Source organism: Pseudonaja textilis, chromosome 3, assembly GCF_049901715.1.
Source record: "Pseudonaja textilis isolate UNSWEBS1 chromosome 3, rPseTex1.2, whole genome shotgun sequence".
Taxonomy (NCBI): domain Eukaryota; kingdom Metazoa; phylum Chordata; class Lepidosauria; order Squamata; family Elapidae; genus Pseudonaja; species Pseudonaja textilis.
The window spans coordinates 86,271,278-86,295,252 of record NC_141992.1 but is presented as its reverse complement, the minus strand read 5'-3'; the positions used below and the strand labels follow the sequence as shown (position 1 = coordinate 86,295,252).

At 35.3% G+C, this 23,975-nt stretch overlaps 1 protein-coding gene across 4 annotated transcripts in view; it reads left to right on the top strand.

Annotated features, from left to right (window-relative positions):
- The window catches only part of VAV3 (vav guanine nucleotide exchange factor 3), a 181,062-nt gene that overhangs the window by 94,003 nt on the left and 63,084 nt on the right, over positions 1-23,975 (top strand). For all 4 annotated transcript variants that reach the window (XM_087930284.1, XM_087930281.1, XM_026700429.2 and 1 more), the window contains exons 13-16: positions 3,509-3,594; positions 5,280-5,412; positions 5,884-5,993; positions 22,955-23,056. In XM_087930284.1, coding sequence (XP_087786410.1) covers positions 3,509-3,594; positions 5,280-5,412; positions 5,884-5,993; positions 22,955-23,056 — 431 coding nt within the window. The remainder of the gene's footprint in view (positions 1-3,508; positions 3,595-5,279; positions 5,413-5,883; positions 5,994-22,954; positions 23,057-23,975) is intronic.

Below are 23,975 nucleotides of genomic sequence, written 5' to 3'. Positions count from 1 at the left end.
GATGTCAGTCTTGGCAAAAAAAAAAATATTCTGGACTATCAAGAAGGCCTAGAAGTATGCTTAAGAGTATCCTGAAAAAGGTCAACAAAGTTACCCAAACCAACATTGTACCTGCAGTATTCACATGTTCATCTTTACAAGAGCAACGTTTGTTAATGAAGGAAAGTTACAAAAACTGCTTTCCCATGCAAATTCCAATATAGCAATGAATCAGTTAAAAAAGAAAGTGATTGGCCAATCAGATTCTATGACTTATAGTGATAAAAATCCTGGGCTACGTCTATTCTTAGGGCAAGAGGGCATATACTACTATTATAGGAAAGTAAAAAGTTGAGGTTTGATATTAATGCCTTATTCCACTGCAACAGAGGAGTCGGAAATCAACCCCCTCTTTTTTTTCTTTTCTCTCTCTCTTCCACATTTCTCTCTTCTCCTTCGCCTCCCTTCTGTGTCCTATTATTTGCTTTTATATTTTTGTATTTAATACTATAAACTAATAAAAAAAGAAAAGGACACACACAAGCCCGAGAACAGTGTTTCTCAACCTTGGCAATTTGAAGATGTGTGGACTTCAACTACCCAGAACTGTTTACGCTGTCAAGAAACATTGCCCTAGAACAGCGGTCACCAACCGGTGGGCCATGGCCCACTGGTGGGCCCTGAGAAAATTTTGGTGGGCCGCAGAGAAATCTCACTCCCAGAGCACCCCCACAAAGCAATTAATCCAGGCTGTGCAGAAACACAAGGCTGCGCCACCCATCATGGCCCGTGGGAACCCTCCCCACCCACTCACTCCTTACCTGGTAAACTTGCCTGCTAAATTTCTATTTTTCCTTTTTCCGACCATCATCTGTTCTGCTGTGCCGGGAGATTTAGATTAGCTAGAAAGCAGGAAATAGTTGGATTTCTTGCTTTCTAGCTAGTCTTTAAATCTTTGGCTCTGCTTTTAAGTACAGCTAAACCTCCCTTAGGTCTGAAGGTTTGCTTGAAAGCAAATTCAGTATAGATTCACGGCAAGCAAATTTGAGAGATTAGGCTAGCTGATGGCAGATAGATCACTGAATGATTCTTTGAGCAACTCAATCTACCTGCTTTGCCTGATTTGGGGTAAAAGTTGCTCTTTTTAAAAAAATAAAAATTTCAATATTTACATGCATGGTGTGTCCTGAGCTAATTGTGTGAGTTTGTTTGCAAGAAAATTTTATGTGACAGACTGAGCTAGTCAATGGCAGATAGATAGATTTCTGAATGAATCTGTGATTCTGTGAGCAACTCAGTCTGGCTGCCTGCTTTGTCTGATTTTGGGTAAAAGTTGCTCTTTTTTAATAAAAAATACAATATTTATATAAATATTTATAATATTTACATACAAGCCATGCCCAGACAGTCACATGACCACCAAGCCACACCCACAACTTAAGCTACACTCACAGAACCAGTTAGTGATCCCTGGGATCTAAAATTATGAGTTTGGTGGTCCCTGAGATCCAAAAGGCTGGCGACCCCTGCCCTAGAAGATATCTCAGAAGTTATAGCTAATGCACAAGAGCAGTGGCCTGGCTTGTTAACTGGAAAATGCAACTCCTAGAAGAATGTCACTGGCTCTGTATACAAGGCCTGATTGTTGAAGGAGGATTTCTTCCAGGATGCATTACACATTAAAATGTGTTTAAGTACAGAATACACATAGAAAAAAAATCAGAAAATAAAATACAGGCTGAATAGTCAAGACCTTGCTGATGATCCAAACTCTGTCATGGATCTTGGAGTACTCATCTCAAATGACCTAAGTGCTAGAGCCCACTGTAACTACATAGCCAAAAAGGCATTAAGAGTTGCTAACCTAATCCTACGTAGCTTTTTCTCTGACAATATTACACTACTAACTAGAGCATACAAAACATTTGCTAGACCAGTACTCGAATACAGCTCATCAGCCTGGAACCCACATTACGTAGCTGATATTAACACAGTTGAGAAAGTTCAGAAATATTTCACAAGAAGTTCTCCACTCCTCTCTCTACTCATTGCAGAATACCTTATGCTACCAGACTCAAAATTCTAGACCTAGAAAACTAGAACTTTGCTGCCTTCGGTCCGATCTAAGTATGGTATATAAAATCATACATCACAATGTCCTACCTGTCAATGAATACTTCAGCTTCAACCATAACAACACAAGAGCACACAATAGATACAAACTCAAGGTTAATCGCACCAAACTTGATCGCAGGAAATATGACTTCAGCAACAGAGTGGTCAATATCTGGAACACTCTACCTGACTGTGGTTTTTTTCCCCCAACCCCAAAATCTTTAAACTTAGACTGTCTACTATTGACCTCACCCCTTTCCTAAGAGGTCTGTAGGGGGCATGCATAAGCGCACTAATGTGCCTACCGTCCCTGTCCTATTGTTTCTTTTATTTTTTAATTTTTCTTATATGTATCCATGTATTCATAACTATGTTTTTACTTATACCTATTATCTTGTAAGCAATTGACAAATAAAATAAATAAATAAAAGGAATAGCTGAGTGAGATATTATATGCCCAGCCCTTCTCTGTTGCGGCATCTTGGCTCTCATTGTTCTCCTGGAAACGAAGCTGGTGCCTTTGGAGACTTGCCCGTGCCCCCCTTTTTATAAATATATGGGGGTCTTAGCTATAAATAGCCACAAATGTTTTGCCTCTCTAGCAGGGCAACTGTGTTTTTATTGCATTCATTACTCCATTTGTTATTTTATTTGATTTTTATTGTGTTATGTTGCTTTTACAGGCTGGAGAATATGCAGGCTCTAAATATTTCAAAATAAGTACATAAAATGAGAGGAAATGAAATGGCAAGGAAGGAAGAGTTTTTCATTTCTCTCCCCTGTAACTAGTGCCCATTACTCCAGGTTAAGTCTGAAGAGCTAAAACCAAAACCCAAGAAGAATCCTATTAAACTAGGACAGCTTGCAGCTTGACTCAAAAACAGCGTGTTCAATTTCCGAATTTCCAGCCGAAGGTGTGGCAGTAGCATTTAGAGTTACAGGCACTGGCTATAGCAGACTCCGTGGTCTTTAGTCTTCTTTAGCAATAACAAAAGCATTTTGGATCTATGAGTCATGTGCCTGTTTCTCAATACACAATTGTCACCCCAATGTCTAAGCCAATAACAGTAGGTTTAGGATCACTCCCTGCAGGCTAGAAAAATTAAGAACAAGCTAATTGCTTTTTTACCACAAAGATCCAATTGCAATGTTCTGAACAGATGGAGAACTAAAATGTTTCAGATGGCTAATGTTGAACTGGAACTACTTGAAGTAAATACTTTGCGATTGAAATGTTTTGCATACCCCTTGTAGAGTAGGTCAGAGATGCTCTGGGCCGTGCTGCCAATTTTGCATTTTTATTTGCCATCTGCCTTACATACAACCATTTTTCAGAATGTTGAATGCAGCATCTTCCTGCAATAAAATTGTTGGATGTCTTTTAAATGATTAATGTAATTTTTACTTCTTTCAGAACCAATCCCTTTTACTCTATGGAAGACCACAGGGCGATGGTGAAATAAAGATAACGACTCTGGACAAACGAGCAAGACAAGATAGGTGAGAAGAGCTTCAGTTTGTTTTTTGGATGTATTATTTTGCAATGATCCCAGATCAATACTTCTGAAATGGCACAATACCTGCGGTTCACTAGTTGCGTAACTATAATGCCAATGAATTCAGTGATCTGACCAAGAGAAGGAAGCAAATGTGCCATAGCATTATATTTCTTTTCAGCTAAGAAAAATAATCTTGGAACGTGCACTGGTAGATAGATTGGATGATAAAGACAATCCCATTGGTCTATTGTCAGTGTCTATCGATCATTCAAAATTAAGTGCTTTAAAAATATTTTTTAATATAAGCAAAGTGTCAAGATATACAATAATTCAAAAATCCATAAAAATAAAATGATAAACAAACAAGAAATAAAGGAAGCAAAGACATTCTACCTTATAAATGTGTAGTCCTTGAGTTATGATGGCAGTTGGGACTAGAATTTCCATCTCTAAGCAATGCAGTTATAAAGGCCAACACCACTGCAATTCTCATTGTCATTATTAAGCAAAGATTTGGAGTTCTTAAGTGAGCACTTCCTTGCAACTTCCTGCTGGCTTTCAATAGCCACAATTCAGTGGGGAAACTGGCAAGAAGTTTGCAAATCCCAGGCAGCTTGCAAGCAGGATGATAGAAAGCGAGGGGGTGTTGAGATGGCTGGAGAGGCACAGCATGAACGTGATGGGACTTGGGGTGGTTGTTGCCAGGTGGGAGAGGTACCTTAGTGGTATGGGTGGTATTTGAAATATTAAAAATGTCTTAAGACTATAAAAATGCTTGGAGACTGTGTAGGTCTGAATAAGGTGGAACCGTCTTTATCCCAATCCTACTAAGAGTCTGAGTGTCTGTAATTGTTGGGACTCCTGGAACTTTACAGACATTTCAACTTTTATCTTGGGTGGGGTTTCGCTTCCCCCCTGAAGAGTAGAAAGCAATCTGGGAGCGTTCCTGGAGTCTTAACTCCTGCTCAGTGAGCATATGGCAGCTTTGGCCTAGAAGGCCTTCCACAGCTTCATTGCTGTCAAGTAAACTGGTGCACCCATTACTAAATCCAGGGACCTTTTTGTTGGAGAATAATCATCCTTGTTGGGAGGAAGGCTTGTGAGGAATCAGCCTGGACTCACTACATAAACGCAAGGTCTGAGGTGCACTGATTACCCTTCTGTTTCTATGTTCAAGATCATGACTTATAAAGCCTTACATGGCACAGAACCTGGTCATTTGGGGACTGTCTGCTTCGCATGATATCTTCCCAGCCAATAGAAACTGATAGTGTTAGTGTGCTTTCAGTTAAACACTTTATCTGCTTTCTTACTTATTTGGTTGGCTTTGTTTTCAGTTGTTGTATTTTATTTTATTTTATTTTACATTGTAATAGTTGTTTGGAGATGTGCATCTAAATCAAATTAATTAAATTGAAATTAAATAAAAAATAGTGTCCAGTCCATTTCTCCCTCTCTGATAGGGATTTAAGTGTTGTAGAATAGAATGAAATTTGTAAGTATGCTGCATAGAACTATGCAGTAAAAATCTAAAAATGCTGTTCAAAATACATATTTAAATTTGAGAGAAAAATTCAACTTAACAGTCAGATTTAACATTGTAATGTTTATTAAAAATTAATTCAGATAAACTCTACTCAAATATTTCTCAGATGGCAACTTCTTATACTTTCATTTCTCCCCCAGGCATATCTTTTTATTTGACTTGGCTGTAATAGTATGCAAACGGAGAGGTGATAATTATGAAATGAAGGATATAATTGATCTTCAGGAATACAAAATAAGCAATAACCCTACCACTGACAAAGAGAATAAAAAGGTAAAAATATAAAATAGGCCTGGATCCTTGACATGTTCTGCTCTAAAATAGTAAAATTCCTAATTACACCTAACTACTAAAAAATTCTATAAGCCCTTTTTCTAATTTATTTATCTGTAGCCTCTGTGTAGGAAACTGGGAATTAAGGAAAAATGTTTATCTTCTTGATTCGTTGCTATTCTTTTTTCCCCCAACAACTTTTTAATATGGGGAAGCATTAAAACATGCAGAATGGTGCAGTGGTGCATTCTACAGCTTTGGTTTATCTGTTTAATATTTGCAATGGGATTAAAAATATATATTAAGATTCCAGGAAGCTCAAAAGTGTTCTGGAATATTGTTACAATTATTGTTATTACATTTCCCTGGAACTTTGCTAAATTTGAAATGTATGTCCTCCAGACATTTCCCAAAGTGGTTGCCTCTCTGTTCTTAAAAGTTAATTCCTGAATTTTCTTCCTGTTCAAACAGTGGTCTTATGGCTTCTACCTCATCCACACACAAGGACAAAACGGCTTAGAACTGTACTGCAAAACCAAAGATTTGAAGAAGAAATGGCTTGAGCAGTTTGAAATGGCCCTGTGAGTAACCATAATACATTCAGAAATAATTGTCCAGATTGATTGGCATTTAGTGATCAATAATCTAGCAGGGATTTAAGATTTGAAACACTTTCTGGCTCGTGCAAAATTTCTAAACATATGATTTAAAAGCTTTAAGAGATGAAATGTATAGGGGCAAAAAAGGTTTTCACAGTGAAAGGTAGAGGGCACTCTAAGCTATATATTCATCGTGCTTCACTTCCCTATGAAAGTTATACAGGACCATAGTGCTTTAAGGAAAATATTAATGGATTTAGCAATAAATATTTAACATAATTGTAGCTGATTTTGCTATCATTGCCTTGGTAAACTAAAATGTATTACTAAGGGAGATGGAGATGTTGGCTCTTTTCCTAGTGGCTTCTAACTAATTTATTATGTGGTATTTGGATCAGATTTCCTGGTTTATTAAATTTGACTTCAAGAATTTGATTCCTCTCCCTCCCCTTAACATAATAGCACAAGCGTGCGTGTACCACAGAATCCTTTCAAAGAAATATAAATAGTTGAGAGCTGCCTATTGAAGCCGTGATATTTTGTACAGTATCTGTTTTTGTAATTTTCCTAACTCGTAAGTAATACCCCTCCCCCCAATCCTGCGTGCCATTTCTATGGTTTATGAAGATCTTAATTAAGCATCAAATAAATAAGCAACTTGGACTCAGTGGAATGACTTCAGGTAAATACTGAGTTGTGTAGCTCAGGGAGGTTTATCACCATTTCTTTAATCTGTTATGTTGCATATAGAATAATTTACATTGGCCCATTTTATCTGTATAATATCTGTAGCTGTTTAACACTGCAAAACACCTAAGATAATAAATACTTATTCATCAGAAAACATTTAAGCAATTCTACACATTCTTTTTAAGTATTTAATTATCTTTCAGGTAGAAATAGATGAATTAAAAGGCAACTGGTAAATTTATTTTTTCATAAATGCCAGTCTGTTTCTCCGAAACTGAAGAATTAATCCTAATTTGGGATCAAATTAACTAAAACATTTATATTTCCACCTTTTACATAAATATTCTGTTTCTTCACCATATAAACTAGTAATAGAGACATAATGATTGTTTTGGGAAATGACCAGCATATGTTTTTTTCTGCTTGCTTATTTATATAATATAACACACCCCATTCCATTCCACATCTCTCTTTTTGCCGTATATCATCCAAAGAAATTGAGAGATATATTGTACAGGTAGTTTATGCCATCATAACTGTCTCATATCACTTAGTGAATTTTCATAGCTTCACATTGAATTGAATTTTTTAAGATTTATTTTTCAAACCCAAGATTATTTTTGAATTGAGGCATATTCCTACAATTTAATTCCTTAATGAGAAACACGGAATATCCAAGCAGGTATAATCATATGCATAGCCAGTTTGTTATACCTTGGGGAAATCTGAGATTTAATAATCATGAATAGGAAAATAACAGGCTGGAAAGAGAATTAACCTTTAGAATTTCTTTTATTCTGTTGCAAATCATTTTCCAGAATTGTGAGCCACCAAATATGAAAAACAAAAACAAAACAAAACCCAGCTAACAATGTTTAGTTAATGAATTATCTGTGTTCAGCAGTGATATAATATACTGTTGGTCCCATTGATTTTGTACCTGTTAATTTAATTTTTCTTTGCTGTTCCTATTGTTACATGTTAGTTGAGTCCTGCTTAATAACCTGCATGTCTTGGGGTTATAATGACAACCAGAATTGCCTGGATTTCTGCCACTAAGTGATAACAATCACATGGTGTCACATTTTATGAGCATGTCACTTAATGACGGCAATCCTAGTCCCAACTGTCAAGCGTAACTTCAGAACCAGTTGCAGTATGAGATCTTCAAAATTGAGATACTAAAGGAACCCTTTTCAACGTGAAAAATGGGTGTGGAACCCTTTAATAACTAAGCTTTATATAATTGTAATAATACATGTCACACAATGTAATCAGAAACTGTCACATTGAGCCCCTTGGGTTCTGAAGGACAGTTTGGGAGGGAGAATTTTCTGCAAAAAAAACAGAGCACTGAAAAATTTAAAAAGTGTCTTCTGCTTGCTTATCAGTGCTTATGCCAGATAGAAGATTCATGCTATGAGTTTCCTTACCTGTCTGTTTCTTGCGTAGTCCCTAACCACTGTCGGTGTCTCCTAATTTTGCTTGTGATGTAATGGAAAATTGCTGTTTCTGATTGCACAAGGGTTTCTTTTTAAAAAGCTAGCACTTTATTGTGTGTTCTAAAAGGATACAGTGAGAATTTGATTATTTCCACTAGGAGCTTTATACCTCATGCAGCTCAAATGACCCAGCAAATGCATTGTATACATTAGAGAGAATGAACAATGGATGCTTTGAGTATCTTACTTAGCAACTGCGGCTGTTTTGATGATAATGTTAATGCTTGTTAAGTCTTCTAGTGGCCTGCTTTTCTGCACACAAGCTGTACTTAGGTAACTGTTGGGTTGGCCATCAGCCACAAGCAACAACACTCATAACCATCCTTCGGTAGAGTTGATTTATAGTTGTTGATTATCATAACTAAATAGGATCAAGGAATCTGATGACTTAGTAGTTTAATGTTCTTGTCTTCTATGTTTTGGATTCAAAACTTAACGTTAGATTAGTAGTGTCAGTCAACTAGCATCAAGGACATGGAGATATGTAAGCCTAGAGCAATCTATAGCCCAACTTGTTGGATCACTAAGGGTCATTTTACAAATTACATAGTAATTTCTACTTCCTGAGGTACATTTTTGCTCAGAAACTAAAGCTGGTTAGTACACCTTAAATGGAAGTGCATTTTACATATACATGCTTGTTGTAATCATACTTGCCTTCTTCATTTTTTGAAATTTAACAATCACTAATTTTCAGAGTGCTTAAATTAAAGATATCCTATTTTCTTTCCATACAATTAGCACTTTTTTATATTCTTTATGATTTCACCTTCCCTTAAATGGAAAAGAAACTCTTGTCACATTCTTTCCAAATCAGGAATATTTGAGATAGAAGATAAATGGAAAAGCTAAACTTTCTCCAAACTTTTCCATTAATTTAAGTAGTACTTTTTCTGATTAATAAATTTTATTACAAGGTTTTTAATAATAGTTGTTAGTTGGAAAAGCTGTTACCAGCCTCCAAATATTGAGATTGGGTTTTGTTTTCCCACATATCTCTATGAACATTTGTACTAGGAGTTTTGAAGTGTGTGGCTAGCAAAGGTTGACTTTCAGAGTTGTCCAGTATAATTGGCACCCTTATTTTAGCATCCACATTTTGATTTGCTAATGCCAAATTGAATAAGCTGCTTAAGGGTGGAAAAAGTTCCTTATTTTCCAGTAGAAAGTGCCTATTGCCTCTCTGATCTTACACCCACTTTGCTTTTTTGTGGACTGATATATTGATCCTAAGAAATCTTCAGACATTATCTGAGAAATACATATGCATAGCTTGCAGGAATATTTAATTTCTGAGATACTAAACACTGAATTATTAAATTAAAGCTGTTCAGTGTAAGACTGAGTTTTGGTCCTGCTTTAGGCGCAAAGCTATTGGGTAACCTTGGGCCAGTTAGTTCCTCTCAGCTCTAGTAAGAAGGCAGTGGCAAACCACTTCTGAAAAATCTTGCCAAGAAAACTGCAGGGACTTGACCCGGAAGTCTCTGAAAATTAGACATGGTTAAATGAATGAAAAAACACATATTTTTGAGAGGAAAATAAATAGGTGAATGCATATGATATGGATGGCACAAACAGGGCATTAATTGAATATCATTGTTTGCACTTTTTGTAAATAGTAGTACAAAAGCGCCCACAATTTCAGTTTTTGCGATCTTGTGATTTGACTTAAGCATCTTGAATATGAACAATTATCTGTCCAAATATTCTTAAAAGCTTATGATATCCAGACATTCTGGGCAGATAACTATCTGTTAACCCGAGGAAACTGCTGTCTTCTTGCTGTTTATTTTTTTTAACCTTCTGGAGTCAGTTTTGATTACAGTCCAATAAACATGTCACCAAGGCCTAAAATTAGTCTTCTCTATTTAAATCTAGGTTAATCCAGGTATGCTAGTACTCACCTGTTAACTTGGTCACCATGTTTGTTTTCAAAATAATAATAATAATATCCTGCTAAACTAAAAGTTTTATTGATTAGTTTGGAACAAAATTTGTTACACAAATTTTCCAAGAACTCCAAGGAAGAGGTCAACACCAGTACATCTCCTACTTCCTAGTAGATCATAAGATCACTACAACCCATAATGCAGTCATATGTTGCCTTGCTGCGATAAGGATAAGGCAGAAAATACTGTCTAATAAAACTAAAAGTCTGCAACTTGCAAAGCCATTGTTTCCTAAAGTGGGATAAAAACATAATTACAGTATTTAACGATCAGTCGAAAACAACTTTGATATAGTTGTGGTGGATGGTATGAATGAAAAATTGTGCCTTTATAACTCTTTCTTATTACAGTTGCTATCTAGTTACATCAATGCATCATTGCTAACCACCTTCTCCATAGGAAAAATGAGGTCAGGACATAGTCATTTTCTTGACTGAAACAATACACTACACATCCAGAAAGCTAGTAAGATTAAATTCTTTAATCTCTGAAGGGATAGCTGTGAAATAAAGTCTTAGCAAAGTCTTAGAAGTAAATTCTGTTCGGTTCATCAAAAACATAGTTTACTTGTGATATAGTTAATTTAATTAGGTAATAAGCCTTTCTCTTAGATGCTCTTTGGTGTGACAAATCAGAAATATACAAGTATTAATATAATGGAGATTTGATTGATTGATTCATTCATTTAACACTGTTCGCCAGAAATATTTCTGAGCTATTGCTACAAAGTCTGAAATAAAAAGGAAGAAATAAAAAACAAGGGAAATAATTTGTTTTGTGAAACTGTTGAGAGAATAATTTTCATTATTTCTTCTGTAACACATGTATGGATTTTGTTCAGATAAAGATCAGGAAAATACTATTCACTATAGTCATGTGGTTTTCTTGGGAAACCAGAAAGCTGCCAAGCTTTAAAATAATCCTTTTCCTTGATTATTCACAGATTCAAATACCTTTATATTAAAGATCTGTGAGGAATATTTCTGTTCTGTAGATAACTTCATTATGTATACAGCTATGTCTGTAAATCCTTAATTAAAGCAAAATTAATCAGAGAGCTGTTAAGTTGCAATGTTAAAGCCTTCTCATGTTATACTTGCTTTTTAATACTTGGCCAAATATCTCATTGCTCCCTGACTTTATAGGGGTTTGGTGGGGGGATGCTGTCAATCATATATGTCTTCCTGGATGTGACTACTATTTTTGCACTGATCCCTTTCCTTTAGAGCAGAAGTCTGCAAATAATGTTCAAGAGGTCTGTGAACTGGAATGAAAAATAAATTACAATTTTAATTTTGCTAACATCTAACTGAAATGTATAATAATATTACGGCCTATAGACTAAAAAAATATTTTCTAAATTCAATAAACTATTTGAAATGATGATACTCTAAAAAGAGTTTGTGTGTGTGTGTGTGTGTGTAGTATTTATTTGAGCCAGCCTGCAAACCATTACCATGCCCTTCATTTTCAGAATACCTAGAAAATAAAATATTTAGAGCAAGTTCATTTAATTGCTTTTCAATGTACATGTGGACATATGTAAAATGCACATTCATACACCCTTTACTCTTAAGGAGAAATATGAATAAGCATGCAGTGTTTCTATCCAGAATAAGGTTTGAACAAATGAAGGCGTTTTAATAAGAAATAAATTAGTCAAGCTAAGAAATGGTATGTAAATTTCAATAATTAATTCAGACCTAAATTGGTGGATGAGTCAGTTTAGTGATCAAAATGCTCATATACATTTAGAGGATATGTCTGGCATCTTTTTTTTTCTTTTAACAATCTTGTAATTCCTTGCATTGGGGTGGAGTCAGGGTGACTGAATGGAGCTGAGTGTTGACTGGCCAGACCCTCTTTCTGATACCTATGCAGAGCTCACAGCAGATATTTTCTCATTGTGCCCTGACAGAATTTTTTACCGCTACCTAGGATCGAGATGATTTACCGCTACCTAGGATTTACCACTACCTAGGATCAAAATATTTACCGCTACCTGTGGCGAGAGCTCCACACTGCTCCTGCATCTGGCATCCTTAATTCTGTAAAATTAATAAAGTCTTTACTTAGTTAATTAAGAAGACATGAAAGCATACAGTAATTTATTTCTGAAAGAATAAAACCACATTCCTTTCATACAAGGGCAGTGTGACATCTTTCCTATTTATTTTGGATCAAAAGGGATGGAGAAGGAAATGTGAATTTCTTAAATTTCCTTCATAATAACTTCTCCATCAGTCAAAGTGTCAAAGGATTCTGGAAACTGGAATCTGAGCACATGAAAAAATATGAACTGTTCCATTACATTTTATCATTAAAAAAAAACCCCAGACTGCAAGTTCACATTATGAAAATTCATAAAAGGAGGGAGTTACACAGTCATATCCAGACTGATTAGATATTTTGTGAAAGACAATTTTCTCAGATGAGCTGTAGTTTGTATCAACTAGATCAGGGGTGTCAAACTTGAGTTGTCAGCGATGTCACATGACTTATCCAGACTTTTTCCCCCTTTCCTAACCCGGGCGAGGGAGTGGCCAGTGCATGATGTAACTGGCCCATGGCTAGCAAGTTTAACAGCCCTGAACTAGACCTTGCTTAACTTACATGTTGTGTAATATCTTTTTAGGCTAGTATTTCATTTGATTTTGAGTTTAGCTAGCTTTGTTTAAAAATACATATAAGAAAATTCTGAGATTTACATACTTTATTATTGAACATTTAAAGTATTTTACCTCCATAAATATATATTATTTTCATTCCTGGTAGAGTATTAAGTTGAAATTCCTCAGCATATACTGTAGGTAGGAGGAGGTAAGTTATTAATTAAGTGCCTTGGGAAAGCAGTTGCTCAAGATGTAATTGAAGTGTAAGCAATAACTCTACTATGGCCTTGACATGGGAAGGTGAAAGTAAGCATTGCTTTTAATTGCTGAAATTTGGTCAGTATTGAATAGTAGCTGGAGGAGCATAGTTTAAAGGAAAAGAGGTCATATGTGATTTGTCAATGGAAGCAAAGGAATTTATTTATTTAGGATAGACAACTTGTGGGTATACAAAAAATAATGACCTTTAAATGTAGTGTTAACCAATTAATGCTTCTGGAGATAGGGAAGGTTTGTATTATTGGAAATGTACAGTAAATTTCTGTACGAGTCTCATCAGAACAATTATGATGACCACACCACATACAGAAAGTCTCTTAGAGCCACGTGGTAGGCAAAAACCCATCACTTTCATGCAACAAGTGAGATTACAAATAACTAGGAGGAAGACAGGGAATTTGTTTATAGATCCCAAAATTGTATAGATGTAGTTTATAAAACCTATATGAAGAACGATGAAGTCTGGCCATTATGGAAGGGAAAATGGATGGTAGGTGTCCTTAAAAGTGGAATTATTAAATGTCACATGCATGGCACTTAAATATAATGTTAAGGAAGTTCAAGGACTAGGTTTGGAGGATGGAGAAAGCTGCAAGAAAACTAAATGACAAATTTAAAAGTCTTCGCTCTCAAATTTGTCTTTGCCTTGATTTCTCTTAAGAATCTTTTTGACTCCAATCTACCATTCCAATAACAATCTTTTAATAAAACCTACTCTTAAGATTTTATGCTTAACAAATCAGGCCCATGATTATTTATACATAACTGGTGGCTTAGTATATTGAATATTATATAAAAGTCTTGTATTTAGACTCTTGTTAGTATTAGAGCCAAAGGCATTCATGTAGCATAACTGCTTGTTAGAAGACTTATTTCTACTTTTTTTGTTTAGCATTTTTTAAAATAGAAAAAAACTAGCATAGCAAGAAAATGTATACCAGAAAGAATGTGAACATTTTATTTATTTACTATTTTACTTTTAGGATCTTGACCTTTATGAGAGAGAAAAGATTTTAATGTCATTCTTCCTCCAAAGAATTAAGACCCATTCTGTTGTGCTGCACAATACTTTTGTCCTTTGACAGGCTATCAAACAACAACTCATTAAGATGATGCATATGAGAATTCTGCATGATGGGGAATATTATAGTAAAAAATATAGTGGCTTTCTAATGCAGCCTTTTTGTAATTGCCACAGTGTGGTTGAAGCTTAAATGGGATGGCAAGTTAAACCATTTTCTCCAGAGGTCTCAAGGGGCTGTGCTCCGAATATGAAGAATTAATCAGAGTGTGCAAAGACACAGATTTTCTGATTGCACAAAAATGCCAGTCAATTTTTTTTGTAGGTGCCAAGGAATTTAAAAATGCCTTTCTCCATTTTTCAACTTAATCTAGTTCTAAGCTCTTACATTAGCTCAGGTTTTGGTGTTAAGACGTCAGCTCATGCTGTTGATTTCCTTCTCTGTAGGAGTATTATTTCCCTTTCCCTATCCAATTATATTCATTTACATATTTATTGATTTACTGCTTGTACTATCCCCAGGGTTCAGGGCAGATAAGTAGCATTTATGCATGACAGATAAAATCCAGTCTCCTGCACTACCCAAAGGCAAACAGTTCATTCTGAATGCTGTCAGACAGAAATATAATGAAGATAGCATGACTGACTGACAGGATCTCTCCCAGGCCAGGATATTTAGAAGCAACAGAAGAGGTGGCAGAAGAGGCAGCTTCAGTCCTGTCCTGTCCCTATATTATATTGAGGAACTATTGAACTTTATTGCAACCCACTTAATTGGTAAAGTTCTGTTAGCAAAAATATAAAAAGAAAAATGTCAGTACTGTGTATCTCAGAGGGTTATGTTTTGTTCATATGTGTATGGTTGAGGCGACAATGTTGTGCAACTATTGTCCATGAGGAAGAATATTTTCAAAATGCAGCAAGCCAATGCATAGTTTGAATATCTGAATTTTGATTGTATGCTAGTATGCTGCATATCTCTTCTAGATGGTGGGAGGCGGATTATTATTATTATGGTTCATCGCACAGTCAGCCAGATGTTCAGACTGAGTTTGGTATTTCTGTTTATCCCAGAGAATCAGAAAAGAGAAAAACTCTTTCTAAATATTTCCTTTCATCCTGGGCTCAAAACATACTTATATACTGTTTTTGTTAACAGTTTCTAATATTTTTTCCAAGGTCATCTCTATGGCTTTCTCCATGAAAATTTGCAGGAAAATAAATATAGATTTGGAATGAAAATCAAAAATGTATATCAGAAATAGTGAACTGAAGTCATTTAAATTTCTATGTGGGTATATCTGAAACTAAGAATCCATAGGGTTGGTGAATTTATAATTTTATTCATATATTCCTATAGCAAAGGAATTAATATAAACCCAAAAGCCCAAATGATTTTATTGTTTATAATAAAAGATCGAGATAATTAATATAGGGTATAACAAGAAGGAGATGTTGGGAATGTGGGAAAGTCCATTTTGGGATGGTATCAAGAAGGGATTTTGGGAAAAATGGACATGGAATTAAAACAAAACAGTGATATTAAACAGAATGGAAGTAGAATTATCCAGGAAGAGAAAGTACAAGTCCTATATGAAGAATATAAGAAGACAGATTGATTTCTCTAGTAAAATTATTGAAAAGTGGATGTAAATAAAAGGATGTGAATGCTTGAACAGAACAAAAATTAATATGTTGTAAAATTTGACCAAAGAGTATGGAGTTAAGCTGAAAGAAAATCTAAATGCACTGAAAGGCTGTGGATAAGAAAAATATATACAAAAAATGATTGTTGTAAACAGGATGAGAGAAATATATTGTATAATGAATGTAGAGCAAAAAATAATAATTGGAAATAATATAATCAGAGAGGAAAGACAGTTATGAATGCAGAGAAAATGCAAAGCAATTTGGTTGAATCCAAAAAATAATCTTAGAAATAATAAAGAGGGCTAGACCAGAGGCCTCCAACAAAGTAAATGCAATTAAAAATAAGAGTAATTTGGATAAAACTGAAATGAGAGAATGCTGGAAAGAGTACTATATTTCAGAGATCTCTAAATTTAAAAATGTTGAAAATTTAATGGATTAATTTAAAATAATATCATGAATATATAGTACAAGACAAAAATGATATAAAGAAAGTAATAAATGTGGAAAAATAATAAGTCTACAAATATAGATGGTATTATAGTAGAAGTGGTAAATACGTACATGATTTATTCAGTGGCTACGAGATTCAAGTGAGCCTTTATGCCAGGTAGGAAGTGTCCAGAATGGATTTTTTTTCCATCTTCAGCAATTCGTTGAGAAGTCTAAAAATATGAAAAAGTAATTTTATTGTATATTTGTTGATTTTAAAAAAATATAAGAAAAATTTAGAGATCTAGGTATCCTAGTGGGCCACCACTTAAGTGTGAGCCAACAGTGTGCTGCAGCTATCAAAAAAAACCAAAACAGCCCTAGGTTGTGTCAATAGAGGGATATCATTAAGAAGTGATAGTAAGCTTTACACCACACAGGTGAGACCAAATTGAAATATTGCTTCCAGTTCTGGTTGCCACAATAGGAAAAAGAATGTTGAGATCCTGGAAAGTGTGTAGAGAAGAACAACAAAGATAATAAAGGGTTTGGAAGCTAAAACATATGATGAATGGTGGAGGAAGGGAGGTATGTCTAGTCCATCAAAGAAGAGGATTCAGGGGACATGATAGCTGTCTTCCAGGACTTGAGGGGCTGTCACAAAGAAGAGGGGACTGACTTATTCTCCTGGGCACCAGAGGACAGGACAAGAAGTAATGGAGTGGAAACTTGTTAAAGAGAGATACAATCTAGAAGTATTATTCAAGTATTCTTAAAAACTTCACTGGAGAAGAGGTCCTTTCCAACCCTATGATTCTATATGATAATATAAATAGGCTCCAGTTCTGGAAAGTTTTGTAACAATAAGTGATTGAAGGTTCAATGCTGAAAGATATGATAGAAGAAAACCATGCATAAAAATAAATGGTCTTTCTCTCTCTCTCTCTCCCCCCCCTCTTTCTCTCTCTCCCTCCCTCCATCCCTCCCTCCTCCTCCCTCCATCTCCCTCTCTCTCTGTTTATGCTCACTAGCAAATAGTGAGAATGGTGTAAAACAAGCATGTGTGATGTTTACGTGGTTGGTTTGTGAGAATTACTTTGGTGTAGTAGTTCAGGTGGGGGGGCGTGGTGGCTCAGTGGCTAAGATGATGAGCTTGTCAATCAGAAAGGTTGGCAGTTCAGTGGTTCGAATCCCTGTGTAATGGAGTGAGCTGCCATTACTCGTCCTAGCTTCTGCCAACCTAGCAGCTCGAAAGCATGTAAAAATGCAAGTAGAAAAATAAGGACCACTTTGGTGGGAAGGTAACAGCGTTCTGTGCATCTTTGGCATTTAGTCATGCCGGCCACATGACCACAGAGATGTCTTCAGATAGCTGGCTCTTCGGCTTTGTAACGGAGATGAGCACCTCCCCCTAGAGCCAGAAACAAGTCTCACTATGTACAAGGGAAATCTTTAACTTTTACCTAGTAATTCAGGTACCAGGCTGGAGACTGAGAGACCTTGAGTTTTAGTTCCACCCTGGACGTGAAAGCATCTGGGCCATTATGGGCCATTCACTCTCTCTCTGCTCTAGGAGGGAGATTCCAAAATCTTGCCAAGAAGATTGCAGAGTTTAAGTCCAGGCCATCAGCAGAAGTCAACAAAGACTTGAAGATGAGTGTGTGTATGTACACCCATCCACCCACTATTGTTTAATGTATTTATGGGAAAATGTATAAATGATACTTGTATGTATTATTGCATACCACCTGCTAGAGGTATCAAAATTGGGGATTTGAATGCACACGTACTTTTGTGTGAAAATGATGATGTGTTTCTGGCTGAGAACTGGAATGATTTTCAGCAAATGTCATCATTGATTGTACAATGCAACAAGGAGTATGGAACTGAAAATTAATATATCAAAAATATTATTTTTTCTTTTTCTTTAATCTATAAACTAATTTATTTGACTTGGTATTTCTTAATATTTAGTCCTAAAGTACACACCATCCCATATACTGGGTGGTAAAGAGCAGAGTGTCTTTTTCAGGAATGATAATATTTATCTGTATAGTAAGCTTTCATGATATGAAGATTAATATGTCATGGGGCTTCCATTCTGGCATGCTATGTTTTCATAGACAACTTTGATGTCGGGTTGTTTTAGATAAAGAACCATTTAATTAAATGTTTCAGAAGAGATTGTGGTCAATCTGATCTAATTTATCTACCACATTACTTCCCATATAGAATGATTAGATATCAGTGACAGAAAACACTGAACAGTACATATGTGCAATCCTAAATTGCCAAGTGATAAAAATATATTTCTAATTGGTTCTTATAAGCTCTTTTATTTTCTAATTCCTTCTTGGAATGCAAATGAGTTTGCATTTCTTAAATATTAAAAATGTTGACTTACAAACCATAAATATAATGTTATCATTTTAATTGTTTATGAAAAAGGAGCCATTGAAATAATACATTTCCATCTCCATAGGAAATATGAATATATTTATGATTTGCCACATCCTGCTCTTGTGTTTCATATCACATTATTTCAGTCTTATAAGAAGTGACATATAATTTTACTGTATAAACCCCTGTGACACAGTGCATAATGTCTGGTCAAGTATTGAAATGAGGAAAAGAGTTTTTAAAGCCATGGTTTATGCTACATTATATTGTCAAATGAGAATTCACCTTCCTTCCTTTATAGCAAAACAGGACTGGTACATTTTGTTATCTACTTAGCATTACTGCTTTTTCTTCTGACATATTTAGAGTCCATTTGTGGTGCTGACAGGAAAGCAATATAAAATGTAACAATATCAGTAATTACTGCAGAAGATGCCTGAAAAGATATTGAATAATAGGTGAGCTCTAGAGGAATGTTTCTTAAACATTTTGCTCATACCTTTCCACTTTTAAAAAGTGTGGAACCCCAAAAGAACTTTTATTTGCATAGTTTATATGTATCCATATATACTGTATTAAAAATTAAAATTTATACATCTGTAGAGGTGGGGCACAATGGCTCAGTAGTTAAAGATACAGTTTGTCAGCTGGAAAGCTTGGGTTCAGGACCGAAGCACAGTGTGATAGGTGAGCTCCTTCTACTTGCCCCAGCTTCTGCCTGCCTAGCAGCTTGAAAGCATGCAAATGTGAGTAGATAAATAGGTACCACTTGGGTGGGAAGATAACAGTGATCTGTGCATCATGCTGGCCACATGATCATGGAAATGTTATTGGACAACCCTGGCTCACTTGGCAAAAATGGAGGTCAGCACTCCCCCTAGAGTCAGACACTACTAGACAGGGGAAACTTTTACCTTTCTACATTTGTAGAATATTTATTGAATCATGTCAAAACAGCAATATCACATTAGATAATAGAGATTAACACAAATATTTCTCATGAAAAACCCTGTATTTTTAATGAGAAGAATTACATTTTAAAAACATTTTTGCAAGTGTCTTTAATATCTGTCAATATTAATTGACCCTGTGAGAGGGTCTTGGGGAACTTGTAGGGCTCCTCACACCACACTTTAAGAAACACTGCTCAAAAGGAGGAAATTACATGGAAACCATCTTCAGTAACAAGGATTCCTTTTAACAATAGTAGATTATTAGACTATGTGATCTGGCTAATATTCCATATTAACCCAAAAGGAAACTATTGTTGAATCTCTCTCACACACATACACAATTTGAAGAGAGAGGAAATATAGTAAACTTAAGCAAAAGCTTTGACAGTCACACTCTCCCATAAAACAAGTTAACTGACAAACCAAACAAAAAAATAGGGAAAACTGGGATAGGAAAGGGGTGGGGAGGGAGGAAGAGAGAGAGAGAGAGAAAGAGGGAGAGAGTCAGTCAGTCAGTCAGACACAACAGGCAAGAGTGAAAGTGTAGCATACTTAATAACAATAACCTATTGTACATACAGTCAATTAAAAATGCTACCAGAGCCACTGGCAACAATTCTGTGGGTAATTAGCATGGGCAGTTCCAAAGGGTGTGGCCTTTGGTTATTTGTGCCTTAATCCTTTTGTGTACATAACAGCAGTAGAATAGAGATAATGCTCTCTGCTCTGCTCCATGAAAGGAAATATTTGGTTGCTGCTTTGATTACCAGCCCACTGTGCTATCTGTAATCTATTATGCATGATCCTAGAATAGAGTAGCATAATAATAGGGTTGGAAGGGATCTCAGAAGTCTTCTAAACCAACCCCCAGTTTGAGCAGGAGACCCTATATCATTTCAGACAAATGCTGTCCAATCTCTTTTTGGAAGCCTTCAGTGATTGAGCACCCACAACTATTAAAGGCAAGGTATTCCATTGGTTAATTGCTCTCACTGTTAGGAAATTTCTCCTTAGTTCTAGGTTGCTTCTCTCCTTGGCTAGTTTCCAACCATTGTTTCTTGTCTTCCTATTGGTGCTTTGGAAAATAATTTGACCCCCCTTGTCTTGGTAGGTGCCCCTCAGATATTGGAACACTGCTATCATGTCACCCCAGTCCTTCTTTTCATTTGACTAGACATACCCAATTCCTGTAAACATTCTTTGTATGTTTTAGCCTCCAGCCCCCTAATAATTTTTGTTGCTCATCTCTGCACTCTTTCCAGAGTTTCAACTTCTTTTTTGTATTGTGGTAACCAGAATTGAATGCAGTATTCCAAGTGTGGTCTTACTAAGGCTTTGTAAAGCGGTACTAGAACTTCATGTGATCTTGATTCTGTCTATTAATGCAGACCAGGATTGCATTGTAACCCACTTCTCAAATCTGATGCTTTCAAATGTGGTCAAGAGTACATAGAAATAATAAAGATAATAGAATATTTTCTTGCCTTTCTAATTATCATAAAATGCAGAACCTATGTGTAAGAGCTTGAGATAAAAATAATTTGCTGCCTACTACTCAGCAGCTTTGCACTTTCTTAATATTTCTGCTCACTTAATGTGAAAAGGCAAAATAGAAAACTATAAATGTTCCACATTATAACACAACCTACATTTTACTGTGACCAGAAATCAATGTTGGCATTATAAAAAAAAATTGTCCATGGAGGCCACACACATAAGGATAATGTGTTCCATTAGCAACCAATGTGTTCATTTTAAATTACTTATTTAGATAGGTCTGTTGGTAGATGACAATTTGAGCAAATATAGCTTTTGCTGGAAAATCTATATAGCAGCAAATGATACAACTGATAGAATTCTATTCTGTATTATTGTCATGGTCCTCCTTGTTAACCAATAAATATTTGAAATACAATCTTGGATTTCTGCAGTTAAAGAGAACAAAAAGCATTAAAAATAGGCACAAATTAGGTATGTCTCTGATAATGTGGGATGTTTTAGAGAAATATATAAACAACAAACCATTTAGGTGTATTATAGACAACAATTCTATATGGAGGTCTCATGATGGTAAACAATATGAAGAAGACCATTGAAGTCATGACATTTTTTTTTACATCTCTAGACATTTAGGTATGGTGGAGGTTTGATCACATATATAGTTTGTTATTAATATTGATATAAAAGAAACTTTCCTGAGCTCTAGTATCATTATTGTTTCTTCGATATATAGTACGTGAAGTTCCTTTCTGTTTTCAAACTCTCAGTTATAATCTGTTTATTTTGTTGATTGAAGTAGTTTAACCACCATTGCTAGTGGTGCTGCTCTGAAGTTGAAGCATCTATTTTAAAAACCTCAGAACTTATTATAAATGACTTTGTCAGTATTTGCAGGGTAGGGCAGCCCAGAACAGAAAAAGTGATAGCTTTCACTTGGATTAAAACTCACATTTAAACCTAGAAACAGAAGTATATTTGTATAAGTCCAAACCTATGAATTTGAAGGCAATATGGAAGATCTTAATGAAGATATTGTTGAAATAGGTAGTATACTTGGGCTCAGGAATCTGAGAAAAGGATCAGGAAACTTCTAGTGAAGATAGATCATGGATGCTTCGGGCTGCAGTTCTTAATTTACTACTCATTGGCCATAACTCTTGATTGGAAATAAAATCCAAAACATCTGAAAGGCTGTTTTGAAGAATTCCCCTGATGCACTAAGACATTTTGCTATGGCTGCTTTCAGTGCTATGGGCAGTTCTGATCCAGATTTTATTTAGGACTCAAATGCTCTCTAAATCTCTCTGGCTCAAATATGAGAGACAGTCAGTTTGAAAGTGTTAAACTATAATCAAACTTATATTTTGCTTAGATAGTATCTTCGCATTTCCCAAATGCCCTAATTGTTTTTGGGTGTGTGTGTGTGTGTGTGTGTGTGTGTGTGTGTGTGTGTGTGAATTAAGAACTTTACACTGTCACACAAGGCTGGCTCTGGGATACAAATCAGAGAGATGTGAGATAATAATTGCGTTCAAAACTTTCTAAGATAAATCAGGATTAGGATAAATCCTGCCTCGCAGTCACAGTATAGAGGTGGCTCCCTCCCCGCCTTAGTTTTGATAAGAAATGCCAAGACTGGTGAAGAATGTTCAGATAGCAAGAAAATAAGATACAGGAAGCAACTGTAATTTTTACAATTGTTCTGACAAGAAAATGAAGTGTATGCTGACAGGCAAACCAGGACCAAGAGTGGGTTTGGCTTAGCTAAATTATATAATATATTAATGGAATAAAACACAGAAGGAGAGAAGACAGACCTCAGAACTGAGTGTTCAATATACCCAACCCAATTTATTAAAATGCATATTTAAACATCTGCAGTTTTTTTCTGGGTTTGAAAATGGAATTATTGCTCTATTAATATTTATGAATATTGAATCTATTTTACATTCTAGGTCAAACATAAGGCCCCAGTTTGCAGAAACAAGTACGCATGACTTTAAAATGTATACCTTCACTCGTGTAACATCCTGCAAAGTCTGTCAGATGCTTTTGAGGTAAGTGTCTAATGGACAAAGCCTAAAAATTATATTACACTTGGGAAAAACAATGGCATTCAATAAACCATCAAATTATCTGGTGGATTCTATCTCTCTTTTAAAGCTAGCAAGACTTACATTCCACAAATAGTTGTATAATTCAGCATTAGCATGAACCCAATTAATATGTTCAAATAGTAAACATTTCCCTCTTTCTGAGTAGTACTTGTGTGCAAAATCAGTGATGTATCATACAATTTGTAAAGAGGAAGAGGCAGGAAGGATGCTCAGCTTTCTTCATTTTTCTCATATAACCAGAAAATATATTTTAAGATTATACTGTGACCACCTCCTAAAATGAAGATTTTTTAAAGGAGAAGTTTAAACCCACTTTCCAACCAAAAATGCTCTTTCTTCAGGTAGCAAATATGATATTATTTTTACAAATGTATATTCATTTAGGATACACTATGTACATGTGATGACTTTTGAAAGAGATGGGCTACACAAAATAAAATAGAGTGCCTACTATGTTAATTAATGGGTGTAATGAATTCCTGGTTGTTTGGAAAGAAATGGCAACATTATGCAGGGTAATTAGAATTTCAGAATTTATCATCAACATCTTTTTGTTGGTGTTGTTAAAACATTTAGACAAAGATGTAACATTGGTATGTGGTGTGGTAAAATTTTTGGTTTCATAATTTTGATGTTGGAGTTTATATGTGCTCAGTTAAGGGCCAAATGCTGTGCCAAATAGCAACCATACAAAGGTGTGTATGCAAATATATGAATTTATTTATTTTCCCAACAATTCTGTAGCTGAAGACCAAGTCCTAAATGAATGAAAAGTGTTGTTTCAGAATAATAATAATGAAGGAGTCATAATTATGTCTGCAGTTTTCTTTTGTTAATTTTTTATTCCTACAATTCAGCT